The sequence below is a fragment of the Denticeps clupeoides genome, chromosome 8, assembly GCF_900700375.1.
Source record: "Denticeps clupeoides chromosome 8, fDenClu1.1, whole genome shotgun sequence".
NCBI classification, from domain to species: domain Eukaryota; kingdom Metazoa; phylum Chordata; class Actinopteri; order Clupeiformes; family Denticipitidae; genus Denticeps; species Denticeps clupeoides.
In genome coordinates, this window is record NC_041714.1 from 4,293,386 (window position 1) to 4,312,609 (window position 19,224).

General features: G+C 41.7%; 1 protein-coding gene across 17 annotated transcripts in view; it reads left to right on the forward strand.

The window, feature by feature from the left end:
* The window catches only part of tacc2 (transforming, acidic coiled-coil containing protein 2), a 51,835-nt gene extending 33,549 nt beyond the window's left edge, over positions 1 to 18,286 (forward strand). For 8 of the 17 annotated variants that reach the window (XM_028988508.1, XM_028988522.1, XM_028988521.1 and 5 more), the window contains 18 exons: positions 1,489 to 1,607; positions 2,373 to 3,798; positions 5,031 to 5,091; positions 5,219 to 5,474; positions 6,162 to 6,211; positions 6,479 to 6,591; positions 6,901 to 7,057; positions 7,372 to 7,506; positions 7,930 to 8,025; positions 8,733 to 8,792; positions 11,278 to 11,409; positions 11,835 to 11,911; positions 13,944 to 13,987; positions 14,601 to 14,609; positions 15,349 to 15,509; positions 15,646 to 15,752; positions 16,742 to 16,862; positions 17,234 to 18,286. In XM_028988508.1, coding sequence (XP_028844341.1) covers positions 1,489 to 1,607; positions 2,373 to 3,798; positions 5,031 to 5,091; positions 5,219 to 5,474; positions 6,162 to 6,211; positions 6,479 to 6,591; positions 6,901 to 7,057; positions 7,372 to 7,506; positions 7,930 to 8,025; positions 8,733 to 8,792; positions 11,278 to 11,409; positions 11,835 to 11,911; positions 13,944 to 13,987; positions 14,601 to 14,609; positions 15,349 to 15,509; positions 15,646 to 15,752; positions 16,742 to 16,862; positions 17,234 to 17,299 — 3,190 coding nt within the window. In that variant the 3' untranslated portion in view covers positions 17,300 to 18,286. Of the gene's footprint in view, positions 1 to 456; positions 880 to 1,488; positions 1,608 to 2,372; positions 3,799 to 5,030; positions 5,092 to 5,218; positions 5,475 to 6,161; positions 6,212 to 6,478; positions 6,592 to 6,900; positions 7,058 to 7,371; positions 7,507 to 7,929; positions 8,026 to 8,732; positions 8,793 to 11,277; positions 11,410 to 11,834; positions 11,912 to 13,943; positions 13,988 to 14,600; positions 14,610 to 15,348; positions 15,510 to 15,645; positions 15,753 to 16,741; positions 16,863 to 17,233 lie in introns of those variants that run through there. The other 9 variants (XM_028988523.1, XM_028988511.1, XM_028988525.1 and 6 more) reach the window with 9 other exon arrangements.
* Positions 18,287 to 19,224: the final 938 nt, after the last annotated feature.

The following is a 19,224-nucleotide window of genomic DNA, read 5'->3' on the forward strand; positions in this document are numbered from 1 at the left end:
AAATTTGTCCTCCAGAGACTTTGTGTGCACTGTACTGTACATAATTGCTATATAGGCAGCTAAAGACACTTTACCAGTCACCAGACAGGGACACGGAGAAGGCACTAGTTGTGTAGCTGTGCAGCTTGTGTTGTGTGTTTGTGTGTGTATTGGTTTCGGGAGCACTCTTTTGGGTGTGTTCTCTGCACCGTGACCATGATGTTGATTCGCTCTATTGGCGCAGAGGCTGAAAGAACAAGAAGGGAGTGTGAAAATGGAGGGAGAGATGGACTAACTGGGGCTTAATCTCAAATCACAAATACTGAGCTAATTCAGCTCACCAGGGACCTATAGGGGAGTGTGTGATGCTCACACTAGTGCAGGCACAGAGAGAAAGAGGGGGAGGGATCGAGAGAGGGTGGGAGGAAGTGTGTCTGACAGCAGAAAGAGAGGGGGAAAGGAGAAGGAGAGAGGGAGACCAGCGGCAGTCCTGCAGGTGGAGAGCCTTTGTATGGAATCGGTTTGGAGAGCGCGGTGTCTGGGAATTAGATTGATGTTGTGGAAGGTGTGGCAGACGTCTGGAGGCCATACAACAGATTTCTAGAGAAAGGCTGGTGGCGGTGATAAAGGAGAGGAGCCGAGGAGTGAAAATTGGATAAAGGGGAGGAGGAAAGGCAGGAGATCGGTTTGATTGTGCGTTATACGCCTACGGTGGCCGTCCGACATGGCGGTGAGTGCGTGGCAGGCGCTGTCGCCTCTGCAGTGGGCACGCTGGGGCTGGGATACGCTGCTGGGTGGAGGCGATGGAGACGACCCCACACTGGGACTCATGAACCGGCTCAACTGGGGCTCTCGGCATGAATACATGATCCAAGGTGCCAAATCAGCCACCAGGCAGAGGTGAGATGGGGAGAGAGGACGCGGGGGGATTGGGTTGGGGAACCAAAGATGATGGGAAAAAAATGGTTCAACCAGTGGGACAGGGATGTGTGTATATGGACATGATTGCTGGTACATTCTAAAGGAAAGTAAAATCATGTTACCATGGCGACCGTGTGAATGGATGGCTAGACAGGTCTGTGTGTCGGTGAGAAAGCTGCAGTGTTGTCCGTCTGCCTGCTGCAGATACAGAGTGTTAAAAAAAGCCCACCAGGGACAGAAGCACAGAGTCACATGCTGACTGGAGGCTTTGTGCAACCCAGCAGGTGCTTCATGAGCAAATGAGTCCATGTTATCCACGGCATGTCATAATCAGTGCATATATTGTATATGTTTTAATGGTGCTCTTCTCTCTGGCTGCCAGAATTTCTTTCTCCTGGGTCCAATAAAAGAGTGTGTTAAACATTATAACATTGTGCTCTGCTGTCACGTTTGAGATATATGAGCTTTAATATCACTATTCTTTGTGTCCTGCTGAGGTCTATGTCTTTGTGGAATTCTCCATATGGCTATTTATGTGTGGATGGTAGACAATAATGGAGTAATGTCTCTTTCTCCCTCACCATCCAGGAGCTCCGATTCGGATGGTGCATTTGAGACCCCTGAATCCACAACCCCAGTGAAGGCTGCATCCCCCACAGCTCCTGCAGGGCCGTCCTCTACTCACCCACTGCTGTCTGATGACACTGGTAAGATACCCGACTTTCCCAGGAACGAAGATGCCCAGCCACATGACTGGATAGACCACAAACAAAAACAGCACAGTTTCAGCCAGTAATCTATGAAATTCATTATGTTAAAATTGTAACTGAAATTGAAACAGGCATGAAAAGCCAGCATGAGTTCATGTAAAAATTTCAGCCACATTTTCTGCTGTGTTAGCTTTTGCCAAATTAAAGCTCTCATACTTGCAAGTGTGTGTGCATTAATGCCCCCTTTCGGGCAGTAATGGTGTCACACCCTCAATTCCATACCTAAAATGAGTCCTGTTTGTTTGATTTCATATTTCCTGTACTAGCTGTTCAGAAATCCAGTTATGTAGAGCTACAGAAGTTCTCCTCATGAAGCTAGATTATGATTTATACTACTGAAACCTGGCAGGCAAGATTTCATTAAGAAGGGAGGTCTCATTAATCACTATAATCAGACATGTCAAAACCGGCTGGGCAGCATTTATCTAAAGGAGACAGACTCTCACATAAATCTGGCACACACACACACACACACACATGCTCACACAGTCTTAATTCAGAAATGATAAGCTCAATCAACAAAATATGTTACAAATGTCATTTAAAAAATGTACTGCCTGAATGCATCTTGACTGATAATGACTGAAATCAAAAGCCAAAGTGAACTTGATCAATCACAGTAGATGGTTTGAATGTATGTATTAATACATATGATTTAGTATTTCTTTAAATGTCTGTTAAGCACATACTTTCTGATTTCAGGTTTTTGTTCTGACACTACTTCTGCAGCAGATATCACTTTAACTGAGCCTCCTTTGGACCCACGTCCTCCTAGTCGCTCCCTCTCTATTGTATTTGATGAAGACAAGCCCATTGCTAGCAGTGGTGCCTACAACCTTGACCTTTTGGGGACATCTGATTCTTCTTTTGACTCTTTGGATCGCCAGAGCAGGAGCCAACTGACTCGATCCCTCAGCCTTCAGGCAGGCGAGCTAGACAGTTCTGGTGGAACCAACACAACTACAACAGGTGAATTTGACAGACCCTTTCACCAGCGTGCTGAGTCTTTCAGTGTTGGTACAGAAAGTGCCCCAGGAACACTTCGCAGGCCCAAGAAACCTCGGCCAGGCTCCCTGAAGAAGAAACCCATCTCAAGGCAGAACTCCAATCCAGAGAGCACATCCACCAAGCCATCCTCATCCAGCAGCACTCCAGAGGTAAAGAAGAAGGCCAAACCAAGAGCAGAGAGCCCCTTGCAGGTTTCAGAGGAGCAGGGATCTCTATCTGCTACCCCTAGCGGTACTCTTAGGAGGAACAGAGTCAAACCCCGGGTGGACAGTCCCCCCCCACTGGCAGAAGAGACCACACCAACTTCTGAACCACCAACCAAGCCCTGTCAGGAAGACGTGCCTCTTTCAGCAGCCACTTCACCGTCCATTCCAGACAAAGAGTCTCCAGTTCCGCCTTCAGCCTCCTACAAATGGGATCCAGACAACTTTGAAGGGATTGACCCATTTTGTACTGGAGGAAGCAAGATTGCAAACTCACCAGTACTCCAGAGGAAAGGAATAGAATTTGCCTCAGAGCCAGATCCATTGGAAGAACCTCCTGCTTCGGAGCCTCCTGCTCCTCCACTGCATACCACCACAAGTGTAGAGGAGCAACTACTGAAGAAACGCCAGTCCATCAGGCTGGAGTTTGACTACTCAGAGGAAGGTGGAGAGACACCGAAAGACACCCCACCCCCACCCAAGAGAGTGGGTAAGAAGCCCGGAGCCAAGATGCCCCTTCGCAAGCCAAAGACTGGGATTAAAAAAGCCCCACAACATCAAACAGAGATGCTGGATAATGCTCCTCCATCCACCAATGATGATGACATCCCAATCCCCAAGGCTTCCTACAACTTTGACCCAAGTCAATGGGACGACCCCAACTTCAACCCCTTTTCATCAGGAAGCGGCATTCCGAACTCACCCCGTCTTTCCAAAGGTGGATACAGCTTCAACCCAGAATCTTTTGAAGAAATTGACCCATTCAAATCGTCAATCAAGATGAGCAAGTCTCCACCAAAATCTTCCTCTTTTGATATGCCCACCAATAACAATGACAATGACAATGAAAACATTGGCGAACTGCAGGATCACAACCAGAACAAACCTGCTAAAAAGAAGAAGACGCCAGTAAAATCGTAAGTCCACGTTTGCAGATGGGATGCCAAGCTTTGACACACCAGCTGCCAAAATGTTCTTCTTAATGTAGCTGGATGTTGTATACAGATGTCTGTGAGTGTTCCTTGCATGTTGCTGTCCCCTACTGGTGTCTCTGTCACCTCTCTGTCTGTATTCCCCTGTGTCACAGGAAGCACAGCGGTATTACCTCTCTGTGTTGTCTGTTGTAAGTAAAAAAGACACAGAATAATTCAGCAGTTCAACCATTTCCTCCTACCCCTGGTCATTTAAAACCACTCCACGGTTACACTTACCATGATGCCCACCAACCAGCCCTTTAATTCCATCATCCCCCAATGAAACACCTTCCTCCACCTTTGCCCCACCTCCTGACTGACTTTTTACCAATGAGAGGGAATGTCCTGAAGTCTGATCAAGTGTTGTAAACAGGGCAGTGTTGACTGTAAACTGGGATTCATTTTGGATCAGTTAAGTCATGATAATGCAGTTGAATCGAGATTGATTTTGATTCATTTTGGTTCGGATTAATTGGTACATGTCCACCAATTACGGATTTTTTATCTATAAGGTAAGGAAAGGAAAAGTATTTGCTTTTAAAGTAAAATTTACAGTTTATTAGCAGTCTACAGTCTTGTTTTACCTAAGGATCACGTAAAGAAAATGATAATGTTTTTAGTCCAATAACAAAAGTAATGATAGTTGAGATGACTAGATAAAAATTAGCATTGATTTACTAAATGGTGTGACAATGTTGATCTGTTATTATTAAGTCCAGCTTTGGGTGTTTGGCATTTGACGGCAGTCCTACCCAGTTACACTCTCACTAACACACTAACATTTGAACCCCCCATTAATTTCTTTTTTGTACAATGTCAATCATTATATGAATTAATCATATTATCTGCAGGATTTCAATAATAAGAAACAGTCTAAAATCTACTAATATTTCTTCACTATTAAAATTGTGAATGAACATACAGTTGTGCAGGTATGTATGTGATAAATGTAAAAAACATGCCATCATAAATATTTACCCAGTGACATGATCTCAAACTCGACTGGGTAGTTCAAATTGAAACCACAAAGAGGCTAGCACTGAGCTTCCTCCGTTATCCTTTTAAAGAACCTTTCATTTGAATAATTGTGGTCAAATGTGTGTGTGAAATAATTTTGTTGGTGCTGAAGTCCATGTTTTGTGTGTTCATCGTTGTTTCCTCGTCACATTTTGCAGTAACACGTTCAGAGTGAAGAAATCTCCAAAGAGGTCACCCATGTCTGAGACGTCATCCCAGGTAACATTACACACAAGCGCACATGCCTGTCCACACACACTCACACACTCACACACTCACTGCTGACACACTGTCCTGCTTTTGTGAATTTGTGTCTCCTCTCCACGGTCACCTCATATCATAACAGTGTTGTCCTGTGTGCTCTTCACTTGCCTTCCCCGTCCCCCACTCGCACCATCACATGCAGGACCCCACTCCCCTCGACCCACCCGATGCCCCGGCAGGCCCCCCACAGGATCATGCCACTGACGAGGAGAAGCTTGCCTCCTCCACCAGTCAGAAGAGGGCAGCTCGTCACGATGTGGAGGTGGAGCTGGACTTTTCAAAACCCTCTGATCTGTCATCATTTGTCAATGAGAACAACCTGCCCTCCCAGATGAATGGTGAGTGTGTATAACGAAGTAAATGTACTGTATATTGGACGTACACAACACATTACAGACAACAGTTATACTAAATGTGTGAGAAGTTAGTAGGATGTGATTTTTTTTAATGTAAAGAGAATATTATGAATAAAATCTAAATGAATGCTTACCTTGTATATTCCCACTAAAATGAAACAATGAACAGAAAGCACCGCTTGTTCATGGTGACCCTGCATTGTTCAAAGTGTGGAGAATGCGTGAGAGATATTACAGAATCTTTAACCTTTGGCTTGTGTGGGTATTCGAATTCTCTCCGTTGTTATTCAGACGTTTTTTCCATGCGCACCATACACAGCTAGATCTGTTAGAATGGGCCAAAGAGCAAAGTGTTAGCAGAACTGAGAGCGGCTGTAGGCTGTTTAATGTTGTAATTACGACATTGATCACCATGTGATTGGCCCATTTTTCCCATGACCCCAAAAGAGGGTTTGTAAGTGGCTCATGCTAGGTGAACTGGGTCACAGTGAAAGCGGGAAATAGAGTGAACTCCTGCTGCCAGATCAGCAGTAACGTCCTTACTATCAGCACAAAGGCTGACAAACTAAGTTTATTTCAAGTCCACACGCAGGAGAAGACAGCACAAGGGTCTGATCTGAGCAGCTTTTCTTTTTTCATTTTGTGACTCCTTTACATTTCCCTCCACAGTGACAGACTATGAGATCGAGTACATGGAGAAGATTGGCTCCTCCACTCCTGTGAGTATCACTGTCCCACAAATATGCCAGAGCAGAACGTCAACTAGCTAAACAAATTGTATATCAACTGTAATTATGTCTGTAAGTTTTGTTATTTGCAGATATAAGATAGATATGAAGGAGAGCTAAACTGATGACTGTGTTCTGTCGACATATTGTGTGCTGACTCATCAGCTGTTTGCATTCCCATGGCTGTTCTTAGTCCAGTGTGGGATGCTTGACATCTTGTCCTTGTCCCTGACCCCTGTGGCCTTTGTCTTTCTCCAGCCCCTCTCCTCGAAGAAACCGTCTCTCTACCTGAAGCTGGACTCTGTGACTGACAGTTCAAATAAGACTCTTTCTGGCATCAATGGCTCAGATCCCAACTCCCCATGCACCGGGTATGGAAACACACAAGTAGAGACCACGCACAATTTGTGTCATTTATTACAGTTATAGTCAGCCCAAATTTTCTAATATGATTCCTTTTTGTGATGCTATGCAATATTGGATCTCTTTACAAGAAATACGTGGGAGTTTCAGTGTTCCATGAATTTGTGGATTTAACTATACAGGGCCACTCACTCACTGCTCATGAAGGGTGAATGGGTTAAATGCATTTCATCATCTGCCACGTGTCAGAATGACAAATAATCACTTTTGCTTAATTATTCAGCAACAGAAATATTATTTCTGTGTCATTTGAACAGGAGTTTTGAGGAGATGGAAGCCCAGATCAGGGCTGAATCCAAGTCTCCAGTTCTACCCTCATCCTGCATAGCTCCAGAGGGCTCAGCCTTGGAGAAGAGCAGAAAGAGAGAGAGCGAGTCTCTGAGCCGCACACACAGCACTGAGCGCGATGGAGGGGTGAGTTCCACTCGTACAGCAGACATTACAGGTCTATATTAAAAACAACCAATCATACTGTCCTCTTATGTTTGGTAAATTGCTTTGCCCCAATGTTACTAATGTCCATTCTAACTACGGCCTCAAGGGGGAGACAGAGCACCACACATTTCTAATGAATAATTTCAGCAGGGCACCCCTCAAGTAGTCCTTTCTAAAACAACTCACGATTGCATTATAACTGCTCTATCACTGCACCGTGATTACACTGAGCCACTTATCCTTGCTTTGCTGACATGCACACCTCCTCCTGTCCATCTCCTGATCTCGCCCAGCCCCTCTCCCATGGCCCAGCAGACCCCTCAGACCTCCCACTGTTAGACAGGCTGGCAGAATCTGGGGGGCCACTCAACTACATGGAGCCCGACCTGGCAGAGACCAACCCCACCGCCTTCGCCCACAAACTTCAGGTGTGTTGAGAAAGAGAGAGAGACCTGACCGACCAAGTTCCCCATGACCTCCTCCCCCTCTCTTGTACCATTTCCTTTCTGCAGCAGTGTGGATCTTGTCTTTATTTCATGGCAAGTTTTTTTCTTTCATAAAGTCTGCTGCTTATTTATTTATTTAACTATGCTGTACTGAATTTTCACCGCCCTCATTTAGTTAAAACAGTATTTTAGTATTTTGGTTTATCAGACAAATACTCTTCGTTCGAGACTAGATGTGGGCTGTGGAAATAGACATTTTATCTTTGTAACGTGTGCCTTCCTGGTGAAGCAACTTGTGTGTGTTTGTGTGTGTGTGTGTGAGAGAGAGAGAGAAAGAGAGAGAGAGTCTGCTCTCTAACCCCTCTTTCCCCTGCCCCTTGCCCCTCCACCCTCCTAACGTCACAGGAGGAGCTGGTTCTGGCAGCCCTGAGGATAGAGGCTCTACAGGTAGCCAAAAACATCTCTCAGAGCCCTTCCCTATCCACTGTATCCCCCCAAGAGGTACTGCACTGATCTAGCCTGCAGCTGCTGTGTGTGCGTGTGTGTGCGAGAGTGTGTGCGAGTGTGATTTTGAGTGTGTATCAGCTAGCCTTTTTCCCTTACTAAACTCCACCATGACCCACTGGTGTGACTGTGAGCCCATGAACAACCTCAGCCATGACGGGTGTGGTCACCACAAGCACATCCTGACTCGTCCATGTGACATCTCTAACACGGCTTTCTCTTCCCCGATTGGTGCTTGTTTCTCCCCTGAACCGACACCCTCTTGAAAGAGAGAGGTGTGGCCCCAGCCAGGCTTCTGTAGATGAAACTGCATGCTGCTTGTAGATGTAAACACCAAGAAACATCAAAGTGACTTGGGATGCCTCTTCCCATGGATTTTTTTTTGTTCTTCATGTGTTTGTTTTGTTTATTGTTCAGTTTAATGGTTGTAATCCAATCCCACGTCACACTCTTGTTTTCTGACTGGATTATAACTAATCTGAACTAACACTGGTACAGTGCCATGTGTTTGTGCTGGACGTTAGGTATATGAACCTGAACTTTGGAGATGTGGGAAAGCTACAGTATGTAACTGACATGGTGGCGGACCGTGCCTGACTGGCCTTGATCCCACCCCGCCTGTGCCCTTTCCCTATCCGCCTTGCTCTGCCCGGCCCTAACTCACCCCACTCCTGTCTCATGCTCTTGTCTTGCACGATCCACAGTCTCGCCTCAGGAAGCCGCGCTCACGGAGGTGGAATCTCAACGGTTCACCCATGGCTAAAGTAAGAGGACAGACTAAAAACCTGTAACCGATCGCATCCCAGATATACGCCCCTCAGTCCCATCTACCCACAAGAAGTCACCCCCTCGTATCTTCTGTTTCTGAAACCCCCGTTTTGTGCTCCCTGTTGTTTTAGACTGGTAGTTGTTGTCCAAATGTAATGGACATACCAGCGCAAAGCACTGGTGTTTTTTCTTGGATATGCTTGCACCTATGATGATTCACACAAAACAGCAGGGCTGAGTGTAGCAAAATGTTCCCTTTTACTTACTTCTTTTTCCTAGTAAAGCAAATAAAAAAAAAATCCATAAACTCTTATCAGAAATACACATTATCAATAAATAGAAAAATGAAAGACAAGTGCACTACAGCTGCACTTATCAAAGTTAAGATAATCATATCACTCATATTTAAAATAATACGTTGTTTAAATAATTATGCTAATAAGTGAAATGTCCTCCTATGGACATTGATCAGTGGAGCATGATATGTTTAGTTGTTTACTAATTAAAGAAAATAGCATTTTTTAATCTTTCAGGTATGTCTTAAAATAAAAACCTGCATACATTTACTATAAATAGATTTATAAATACTTCTGGTTACTCACTTTCCATAAATTCACTTAGTCTTACTTAGGGTGTCACGGAACCTCTCTCAGCCCATCTCCGAACACTGGATGCTGAGTGGGGACTCACCCAGTGGGGTGCCAGGCCACCACAGGATGTATAAATAATGTAACTATAAAATAAATATAAAAAAGAGTAGGATTGTCCTTAAATCAATGCAAGTTAACATTTTCCAGTTTATTACTGTATGGATATTATGGACATTTTTGGATTCCATGCAGATTCTGTTACAGTGATGGGTAGATTAAGGGGTTTTGTGTAAAGTAAAACTTTACACAAAAAAGTTGTGGCCTCTTTCTTTTTGTGCAAACACACCCCAAAATGCACTTGGCACTGGTATGTCCTTTACATGTTCCCACCTTAGATGACAGAGCCCTTGATTGCGCACTGCATGGTGACATTAGGACCTGTGATATCTGTTTCAAACCAGTCAAAAGTGGAATGTGGCTTGTATAAACTGTAAATACGGAAGAGCATATCAGAATATTTTCTCTGTATTATTTTAAATATAATTACATTTTTACATCATCATTATTGACTCTGCTCTCCAGAATTCTAGTCCATGATGGATATTATAATATACTGTGTTTTACACAGTGATAGTCACTGAAGGGTTGTTATTGCAGATGGTCATTATTTTTCCTTATATGTAACATTTGAAGTTTTTAGTCCCTTAACACCCCTCGGACCCACCAGTGGGTCACCAATAACATGTAGTCACTGCCTTAACAACATGTAGTTACTGCCTTAGTAACATGTAGTTATATCTTTAATAACATGTAGGTCCTGCCTAAATAACATGTAGTTACAACCTAAATAACATGTAGTTATAGAGAAATAAATGGGCATTGCCTGCAGGGATGATTTGCAGTTGCAAATTAGGAGTTTCCGTTTTTCTTCCTATTCATACAGGGCATTCCTTATTTCTTTTTAATAAATGTACAATTTGTGTGTGAATTTTGATTGGATCTCTTTGAGTTAATGTACTGCTGATATACTTACTGCTGCAGCTCTGCTGAGCGTTTTGGGTCCTGTTGAGTTCCGTGGGTTGAAGGTGATCAGCTTGTGTTTGGTGTGTTTAGTAGAGTCCAATTCCACCCAGGAACCCCCATCAACACACAATAATTTTATCAAATCACATCAAATCCTCTCTTCAGTGAATGCTTTAATTTGCTTTTAATGCTTTTAATTCTTTGGTGAGATTAAGCCCAAAATATTTGAGTTTTTAGAAGAAAGTAGAATGTAGTGTCTCTATTGGTTTGTTCTTGCTTTTCAGAAGATATGTTTGAATTGCTTTGAGTTTCATCTAAATATGCTATGCTTACATAAACTGGACGTTTTCTATTCATAAATAGAATAGAAAATATTTCTTTATAATTTAGCTGCCACGTCCAATTTTTGTTTAAAGATTTTGATATATGAAAGTTTTTTGTTGTGCTCTATGCCATCATTGCTCGAGTTTGCTGATGTTTCTGAGAATGTGCTGCAACTCAGTGACCCAGAGACTCCCTCCCTGCCCTCGAATCAATCATAGATCTACATTTGACTTTGCTTTGTTCATTGTGAGCCAATCAAAGAATCCATCTACATTGAAGGACTGACCAATTCACTCCAGCTGGCCACAGGCTTTTATGTGTAGCTGTAAGCTGCTCCCTTTGGCTTTGTGCATTTGCTCAGTAGACTTGCACAATTAGATGATGTGGTGTCTTGGGTTGCCCTCATCCGTTGGTCTGTATGTATTTTGTTTTTTTATTTTTTTTTTTACAGGTTTTTGACCTCTCCCGTCATTAACACCATATAACATTCACTAACGGTGCCCAATACTGTTCTGCATGTCCCTCTCTCCACACCACCATACAGAGAGAAGCTTCATCTCCAGCAGAAACTACAGTTTCCAAGTCTGCACTGTACTCCAAGACTGCATACAGTGAGAGCGAAAGTCCTTATCTGCCCCAAGACCTAGACCACTCCCTGGGCATAGCCAGAGAGGAGGTAACCACCTCCCACCATCTGCTTTCAACACGCTCCTAAACAGATTTAGATTCCTGTGGTCATTAAAAATCGTGGAATTTGACAAGAGGATTTTCCAGTCCTTGAGATGTTTTGGAAGACCAAATAAACATAAAAAGTCATGGAAAAGTCATTGAAATCTGATTGACACATGAATGAATAATGAAGTACATAGTACCCATAAGACTGCACGTTTTTTACCTTTTCTGTAAATTTGACTTTTTGTGATTTTTTTTTTCACATTTGCACAGAAATGTCAGATAACATATGATCATGAAAATTTGTAATTGTAAAATCATGAGTAATTGAGAAGTCATGGAAAAGTGTGGAAATTTGCTTGTAAACAGGGGGAAGAACCTGGACTGTGTTTTCCTTCCATTCTTTCATATTCATTCATTTTCCATCAGATTGTAACCAAGGAAAAGGAGGTATTAGAGTGGAAGAGGAAGTATGAGGAGAGTCGACAGGAAGTAGTGGAAATGAGGTGAGGTGCTAACATGTGACTCATTATGAAGCCTGGGTTTCCATCTTTTCCACATGTGACTCATTATGAAGTGTACATCATTTTGTTTTCTATTTCTGTCCATTTTACATTGAAGAAAATAACCAAATTTAGGCTCTTAATTTTTGCTGTGATATCAGTTCCTACCCCTGGTGGATGCTTTTCTTTTGCTCATGTTAATAAGTACCTCATAAAGCTGATAATGATGATGATAGTAGTCTGCAAAGCAATTATGAAGGTAAAGAGAGGTGATTCTGAAAAACTGGTTTCACCAAACATACTTTGTTTTCATTTGTTAAAAGATGAATATCTAACTGCATACTTTAAAGTTAGCATACAGTAGTTGCATTTATCAGATGCACTTATCCAGAGCAACTTACAATCAGTAGTTACAGGGACAGTCCCTGACAGTCCCCAGTTCACTGCTCTTTCTTTTATGGCTCTTTCGCTCTTTCTTACTGCTCTTTCTTTTATGGCTCTTTCTCTCTTTCTTTAAACATTGTAAAAACTGTAACTCATTTGCACACCTTCACCCTACCAGTTACACATATTTTATGTTAAAGACGTAAAAGTGTAATACTTGGTTATGTTTGCAATATTTGCATATTGGTTCATTGTTTACTTGCAACATTTGCAATACTGTGGTCTGTAGCAGTTGCAGAAAGCATTTCACTGCACATCATACCGTGTATGACTGTGTATGTGACAAATAAAATTTAAATTTGAGTCCCCCTGGACACTCAAACCACACTTAAAAGTGTGACTTTGAGGTCTTCTGGTTCATAGGTGAGGGTCTTACACACTAGCTTACTACCACCTACACCACCTGAAAAAGATGAATACTGGCTAAGCTTAAAAAAATTGAAGTAATCTGTTACACTTAATATTTTAGCATTACCATAATGTGAATAAATCAAACAAACCTGCTGTCGGTAGTATTATCATAAATTAAAAAAATTAACAATTTACTTATAAGCATAAATTAGACAGCTTAGTTTAAAAGAACAAAGTAATATTTTTAGCTACTGTAATGATAAAAAACACAAGAAAACAAGTACAGTTTGTTTTTTTAGTGCATCCATACCCTGTAAGAAGTGAACACTGGCTTAACTTAAAAAATATAATTAATCTGTCACACCAAATATTTTAGCTTCAATGTAATGTAAATAAACCAATCAAATCTGTTCATTTACAATGTTCATTTACATTATGTCAATGCTAAAAAAATTAAAATATTTTTTAAAATTTAGCCAGAGCTCACTTTTTTCATTGTAGTGTATAACTGTAATATGTAACTTCACTGTATCATTAATGGACTATAGTGCTACTCTTGCTACATTTAGGTCCTGATGTATCTATGCGGAAATTCATATTGCTTGAAGTATTTACAAGTTTGCAAGCCACGCTGTAAAAAGTGATCACAGGCTAAATGAAAAAAAAAATTAATAATCTGTCACACCTAATATTTTCGCACTGACGTAAATAAACCAGGTTACAGCAGGTTTGATTGGTTTGTTTACATTACAGCTATGCTATTAGGTTTAGCCAGTGTTCATTTTTTTTCAATGCACCTATATGATTATTTTTCAGAATATGGAATTTTTACGCCAATGGAGATTCCAAGCTGACTTAGAGCGATACAGGGCTGTGGGTGGAGGGGTTGGAGTTGTGGGACCGGCCAGCTGGGCTGTGCCTTGTTGGTGTGGATAAGTTGGTGACTTACTTCATTAGACTAATTGAGCTCAGGATCAGAAACGCATAAGAGGCTAAGGGAAGCACTGCTTATCCATCCTCTTACCTTTCCGGCAGCCTGACTTTACAGCAACCTGCCCTGTCAGTAAGTAACGTCCCCCGGCAGCTGCTGAGGAAATAATCTTCGAATGGCTCCCTTCTTCTTTTGTCCCTTATTAAATATAATTAATTATGGGACTATATAGATTGATATAGAATATAGATAATCACAGATTATGACTATTGTTTTAATAACAGACCCACATGTGTCATTTCCCCACAGGAGAATAGTGGCAGAGTACGAGAAGACGATTGCACAGATGATTGGTGAGTGTGTGTGTGATGTCATCCTGCAGTGGGGTGAGGGTTCAGATCATCCTGATTGGACCACATTAGCGTGGAAGGATCATTCTTCTCCTTGTTACCTCTCAGCGATTCGTCCTTATTTTTCCTTGCCTTCATTGCACATATTCCCCCTCGCTTGTGTGTTGCGCTTTAACACACTTCTGGACAAAATTATTTGCTTTCTCACTGTATGACAATAAACAGTCTCTGATGCTTTTCTAACAGGGGGGTTGATTTGTGAACTGCCATTCTTGCTCTGCTTTGGGAATGTGAACATGTTGTTTCTTGCAATGTTCTTTCGCCCATTTTTTATTTGGGTTCAACCTTTTTCATATTTCCCATCTGGACAATTTTCTGTGATTTCTTATATATTTCATTGCATTCCTTTAAACAGATCTCTTCCTCATATTTTTCTGTCATATTATTCACTTTATCTTTTTTTCGTCAAATATTAATTCTGTTTACCCACTGGGAGACATTTTTTCATATCACATTTTATTTTTTCACAATTTCCTCCTCGTGGCTTGACTTAACACAATCCCTTCTTTCTGTTTTGCTCCCCTCTTTGCGTGTAAATATTTGATATACCATTCAGGCATGCCTGGTAAGTAATGAGGAACCTTCGTTTTTTTCTCCTTCTTCGTGTTGAGTATCACACGGCCAGCAGGGGAACAGGCAGTGTGTTCCCAGCTGTCAAATGTCTCTCATTTTCCGTCCCTCAAGTCCATATGATTCCTTCGGTTGAATAGCCCCTTTTAAATACACTCACATGGCGTGGAAGATTTCCCTCCCGCCGCACTTCAGAGTGCCAGTAATCATCAAATCATCTCCACTCAGACCCGAGTGCTGGACGATTAACAGGTTAAACATCTCCCAGATATTCACACTCTCTGGATGAACCCAACTGGTGTTTAAGTCTCTCAGGCAGTCTTAAGGGAGAGGTAATCGGGTCAGACTGCTGGGTCCTTAAATAGAATTGGGAAAAGTCATGAGCATGAACACAACGGCCCTATACATCATACCCTCTTAGAAAATGACCCAGAAATGACTTGTTTTTGATTTGCTCATTGTTGAGTGTTTGTCTTGTGTGCATGCTTCATTCAGGAAACCATTTTTTAAAAGAATGAATAGTGAACAGATACTAATAAAATACTTTAATTGACAACCATGTTGTTAAATATGAATCTGAATGTTTTAGGTGTAAAAAAATTGAGAGGGTGCATTTGTGCATTACGGCATCTGTGTAAATGTGTGTGTGTGCAGGCATGCTTGTGTTTGACATTGTGTGTCCTTTCTGGGAAAGAAATGTGTCTCATTCACATACATGTCTGTGTGCTCCTCAGAGGATGAGAAGAGGGAGAAGTCTTTGTCCCATCACACCATCCAGCAGCTCATCATGGAGAAGGACCAGGCTCTGGCTGACCTTAACTCTGTGGAAAAGTCACTGGCAGACCTTTTCCGTCGCTACGAGAAGATGAAGGATGTCCTGGAGGGCTTCCGGAAGGTGGGATACTTCATGAAACACACATTCCCTCTGTATATTGCTGAGGTGCATTATAAAACCTTGGATTGGACTTAAGAGTGACACCTCTGTAGCCTGGAGAATGTAGAGATGACCGGATAATATGATCTTCTTCCAGAACGAGGAGGTGCTTAAAAAATGTGCACAGGAATATCTGTCTCGAGTGCGTAAGGAAGAACAGAGATACCAGGCACTGAAAATCCACGCAGAAGAAAAACTTGACAAGTGAGTAGAAAGGATTCTTGGGGTGAATTGAACCACTTGTGATAATAGTTAAATAGTAAATTTCCCAAAGTAAGTAAATCCCTTTATTCAGCCTGCATTGTAAGGCATAAACCTTACAATTTGTATTACCTATGGCCTTGGATTGCTTTTGAATAATCTAGAAGCTAGAATCGTTTTTTGCATGAGTGTAATTAATTGCATTAATTTTTATAACTGTCTCAAAATGTATTTTCACTCATCAGCAACGTCTGTTTTTCTTTCCCTCAAAACTTTGAAAACACTGCCCATAAAAAAACATTGACAGAAATCTTCGATCTAGAAGTTTGAAGCCTTGTGATAGTGGCGTTCATTTTGAATGCATTAATGGATCTTTTGATAAGAAATGAGCAGAGCTCGGATGAAAGAGGAAGTGTGTGCAACTTCACATATCGCATGAATAAATCTCATGAATATAAATGGGTGTGTATGCACTACTTGTTACAAAATGAGAATTTCCAACCCACACGAGGACGTTCTGCTCTTTATACCTTGCGGTAACATTAAGATGCGACTGGTTGTGAAATTCATTACATTCTGAGGTGTTTCTTCACCTTCCACTGGGATAATTGGACTTGATTTGAACAATTGTGATTGGAAAGTTACGATTAAGCTATGCAGTGGCACATGATTTTCTGTCACCCAGAAGATGATTATTTATGATGAGACTTTTTTTTGGAGAACCCTATTTCTTCAGTCTGGATCATTTCAACATGCAGAAAATCCAATTCTTATCCACACACCATATCTTGCGCGTATCTTGTCTTTTCCCATGCTCCGGCATTCCCCTTTCTTTTCTTTGCTCTTGATAACATTGTGCATTAAGCTGATATTACAAACATAATATCCCCTATACTAAACCAAAACATACAATTCTATTTATGTCTTATATAGCGGCATGAAAATGTCTCTGTCACGACAGCACATTCATACCTCTGTCTGGTTCTCTGCAGAGCTAGTGCAGACATTGCTCAGGTGCGAGCGAAGGCCAAGCAGGAGCAAGCAGCCTACCAGGCCAGTCTGAGGAAAGAGCAGATGAAAGTGGACTCTCTGGAGCGCACACTGGAGCAGAAGGTCTGTCTTCAGCCCCAATTGAGCATCTGGCATAGGCAGGACCAATAACATCAATCAGTGGCCAGTTATATGTTTTAGACCTCATCCACATGACCACTGGTACTATTGAACACAGAATTTTCCCACTAACATGATGCTCTAGCTCAGTGTAAGTGGAGAAAGTAATGTCAGAAACACTGACATCAAAGCAGGCTTGTTGTTGTGTTTAATGCTTCGATCTTCTCTCAGGTAATTTCTTGCGTTCTTGCTTCTTGACACTGTAAACTAGTTTAGTAGACTAGAGCAGGATAGATTGCTACAAGTCACACATATGCAGCTGTCTCTAAGAAGACATGAGGTCATTGGTTGCACTGTGCTGTTCTCACCCACAGAACAAAGAGATTGAGGAACTAACAAAGATCTGCGATGAGCTGATCGCAAAGATGGGGAAGAGCTAGCCGTACGTCTCCAAGAAAAGTCTCGCCACCCGCCTGTTTGTCTATCTGGAAGATCAGTGAACATCAATGGAAAGCAATGGAGCTGAGAAGATGGAAGGAGCTGATATTTATCTTCATCCCTCTTTCGAGTTGAAAATAGACAGACTGGTGGACAGCAGGAGGAAGAAATTTCTTCTCCTCAAACACACCTGACAGTGCTGCTGTGACGGGCCAGCAGCGCTCCCTGGAGTAAGGGAGGCGCCTCACCACCAAGTCCGTTTTACTGTAATGATATCTGTACATTTTGATGTTTCATGTGCACCTGTATCAGGGGTTTTGTGAACATTTTTACCCCCCACCCGGTCGGTAGAAATGTGCGATGAAGTGTATGTGTGAAAGGACAGCGAGAGCGTGTATGGAAAAAGTGAGAACATAAGATGATGATGTCCATTGCAACCATGTTGCCATGACAACCACTGTTGAAAGCGACTGTTAACTCTAAGCCCTGTAGCAACCTCTTACAAGGAGGTAAACTGAGGAAAGAGCAGAAACAGGAAGGCAAAAAACATTTCATTAATAACCATTGAATTGTTCAGTGAATATGAACAGAGATTCATTATTTAAAAAATAAACTATTGCATGTAATAGAACAAATGTCCATGTCCTTTTGTACATATTAAATTGAATTAAGAGGGAAAAAGGAACACATCTGCACATTTTGATACAATGTTCTGTATGTTAAACTGCTTCCCATGTGTATCTTTGTAGATACGGTGTGTTTTATGTTCATCATTGCTTCATAGCAAAACCAATGTGGTTTTTATTTTGGGTATTTTTATTTTAATACAAATGAACCTGAACAGTCGCTGTTGTTTTGTTTGGATCAATCTGTTTCTGCTTGGCTAGAGTTGATGTGTCACAAGTTGAAAGTGCAACACATCAGTGTCCCACCCCCCGATCAGCTATACAGCACCGGCTTACAAAGTGCAATAAAAAAATGGCAATAAACGAGTGGCGTCACTGTGGTTCCTTCACCCCTGCAAAAACCCACCTGTCATGTTACACTGGAATGCTGCGCAGAGAAACCAGGAATGAATGAAATGAGGGAGTCTCCGCACACAATAAACTGTCCACATTGAAAGAAGGCTTAATAAATAAATAGAAACACAACATTATCTCCATGAGCTTTATCTGTGCATCATGAATGTGTCAACAGAGTTAATTATGTTTTAATCCCAGCACCATTTATGGAAAAAGCTATTAAAAAAATAATTCATTAAACTTGATATCCAGAAATAAGCTGTAAACCACCTAACATAATATTGTTACTGATATTTAGATACCAGGTCAAAGATGCAAAGGCTCAACTCACATTTAGCAGACACTTGTATCACAAGCATTTTAAAATGTCCATCATTCGAAATTCCTCATTGGGTTAACTGGAACTGATCTGTAAACACAAATAGCATAATAATTCAGTACCTGACCGTTTTCTAAAATAAATAAACAGTAGTATAGTATTTCCTAAAAAACAGATAAATACTACGATCACACTCTGGCATAATTTAACATAATGGCTGTGCTGGCATTTTTAGAAGATTATGCCAATGCCAGAGTTAGAAGAAATCTGGTAATCAGGTACATTTACATTTACATCATTCAGCAGACACTCTCAACCAGAGTGACTTTCAACGAGTACTTACAGGGACAGTCGCCCCACAGCAACTCAGGGTTACGTGTCTTGCTCAGGTACACAAAGGTAGTTTAGCTCCATCTCGGAGTAACTAACTGCAGTAGCGGAAGAACACAGGGAAACCGGAAACACAGTCACAGAGGAGAAAACATTTCGACCAACCCCGTTACCACCAGATAGATTTTTATCCTCGCTGGTAAAAGCCACCATTTATAGGTCAGCAATAGTTAACAGCTGCTCCTTGGTGCAGCGT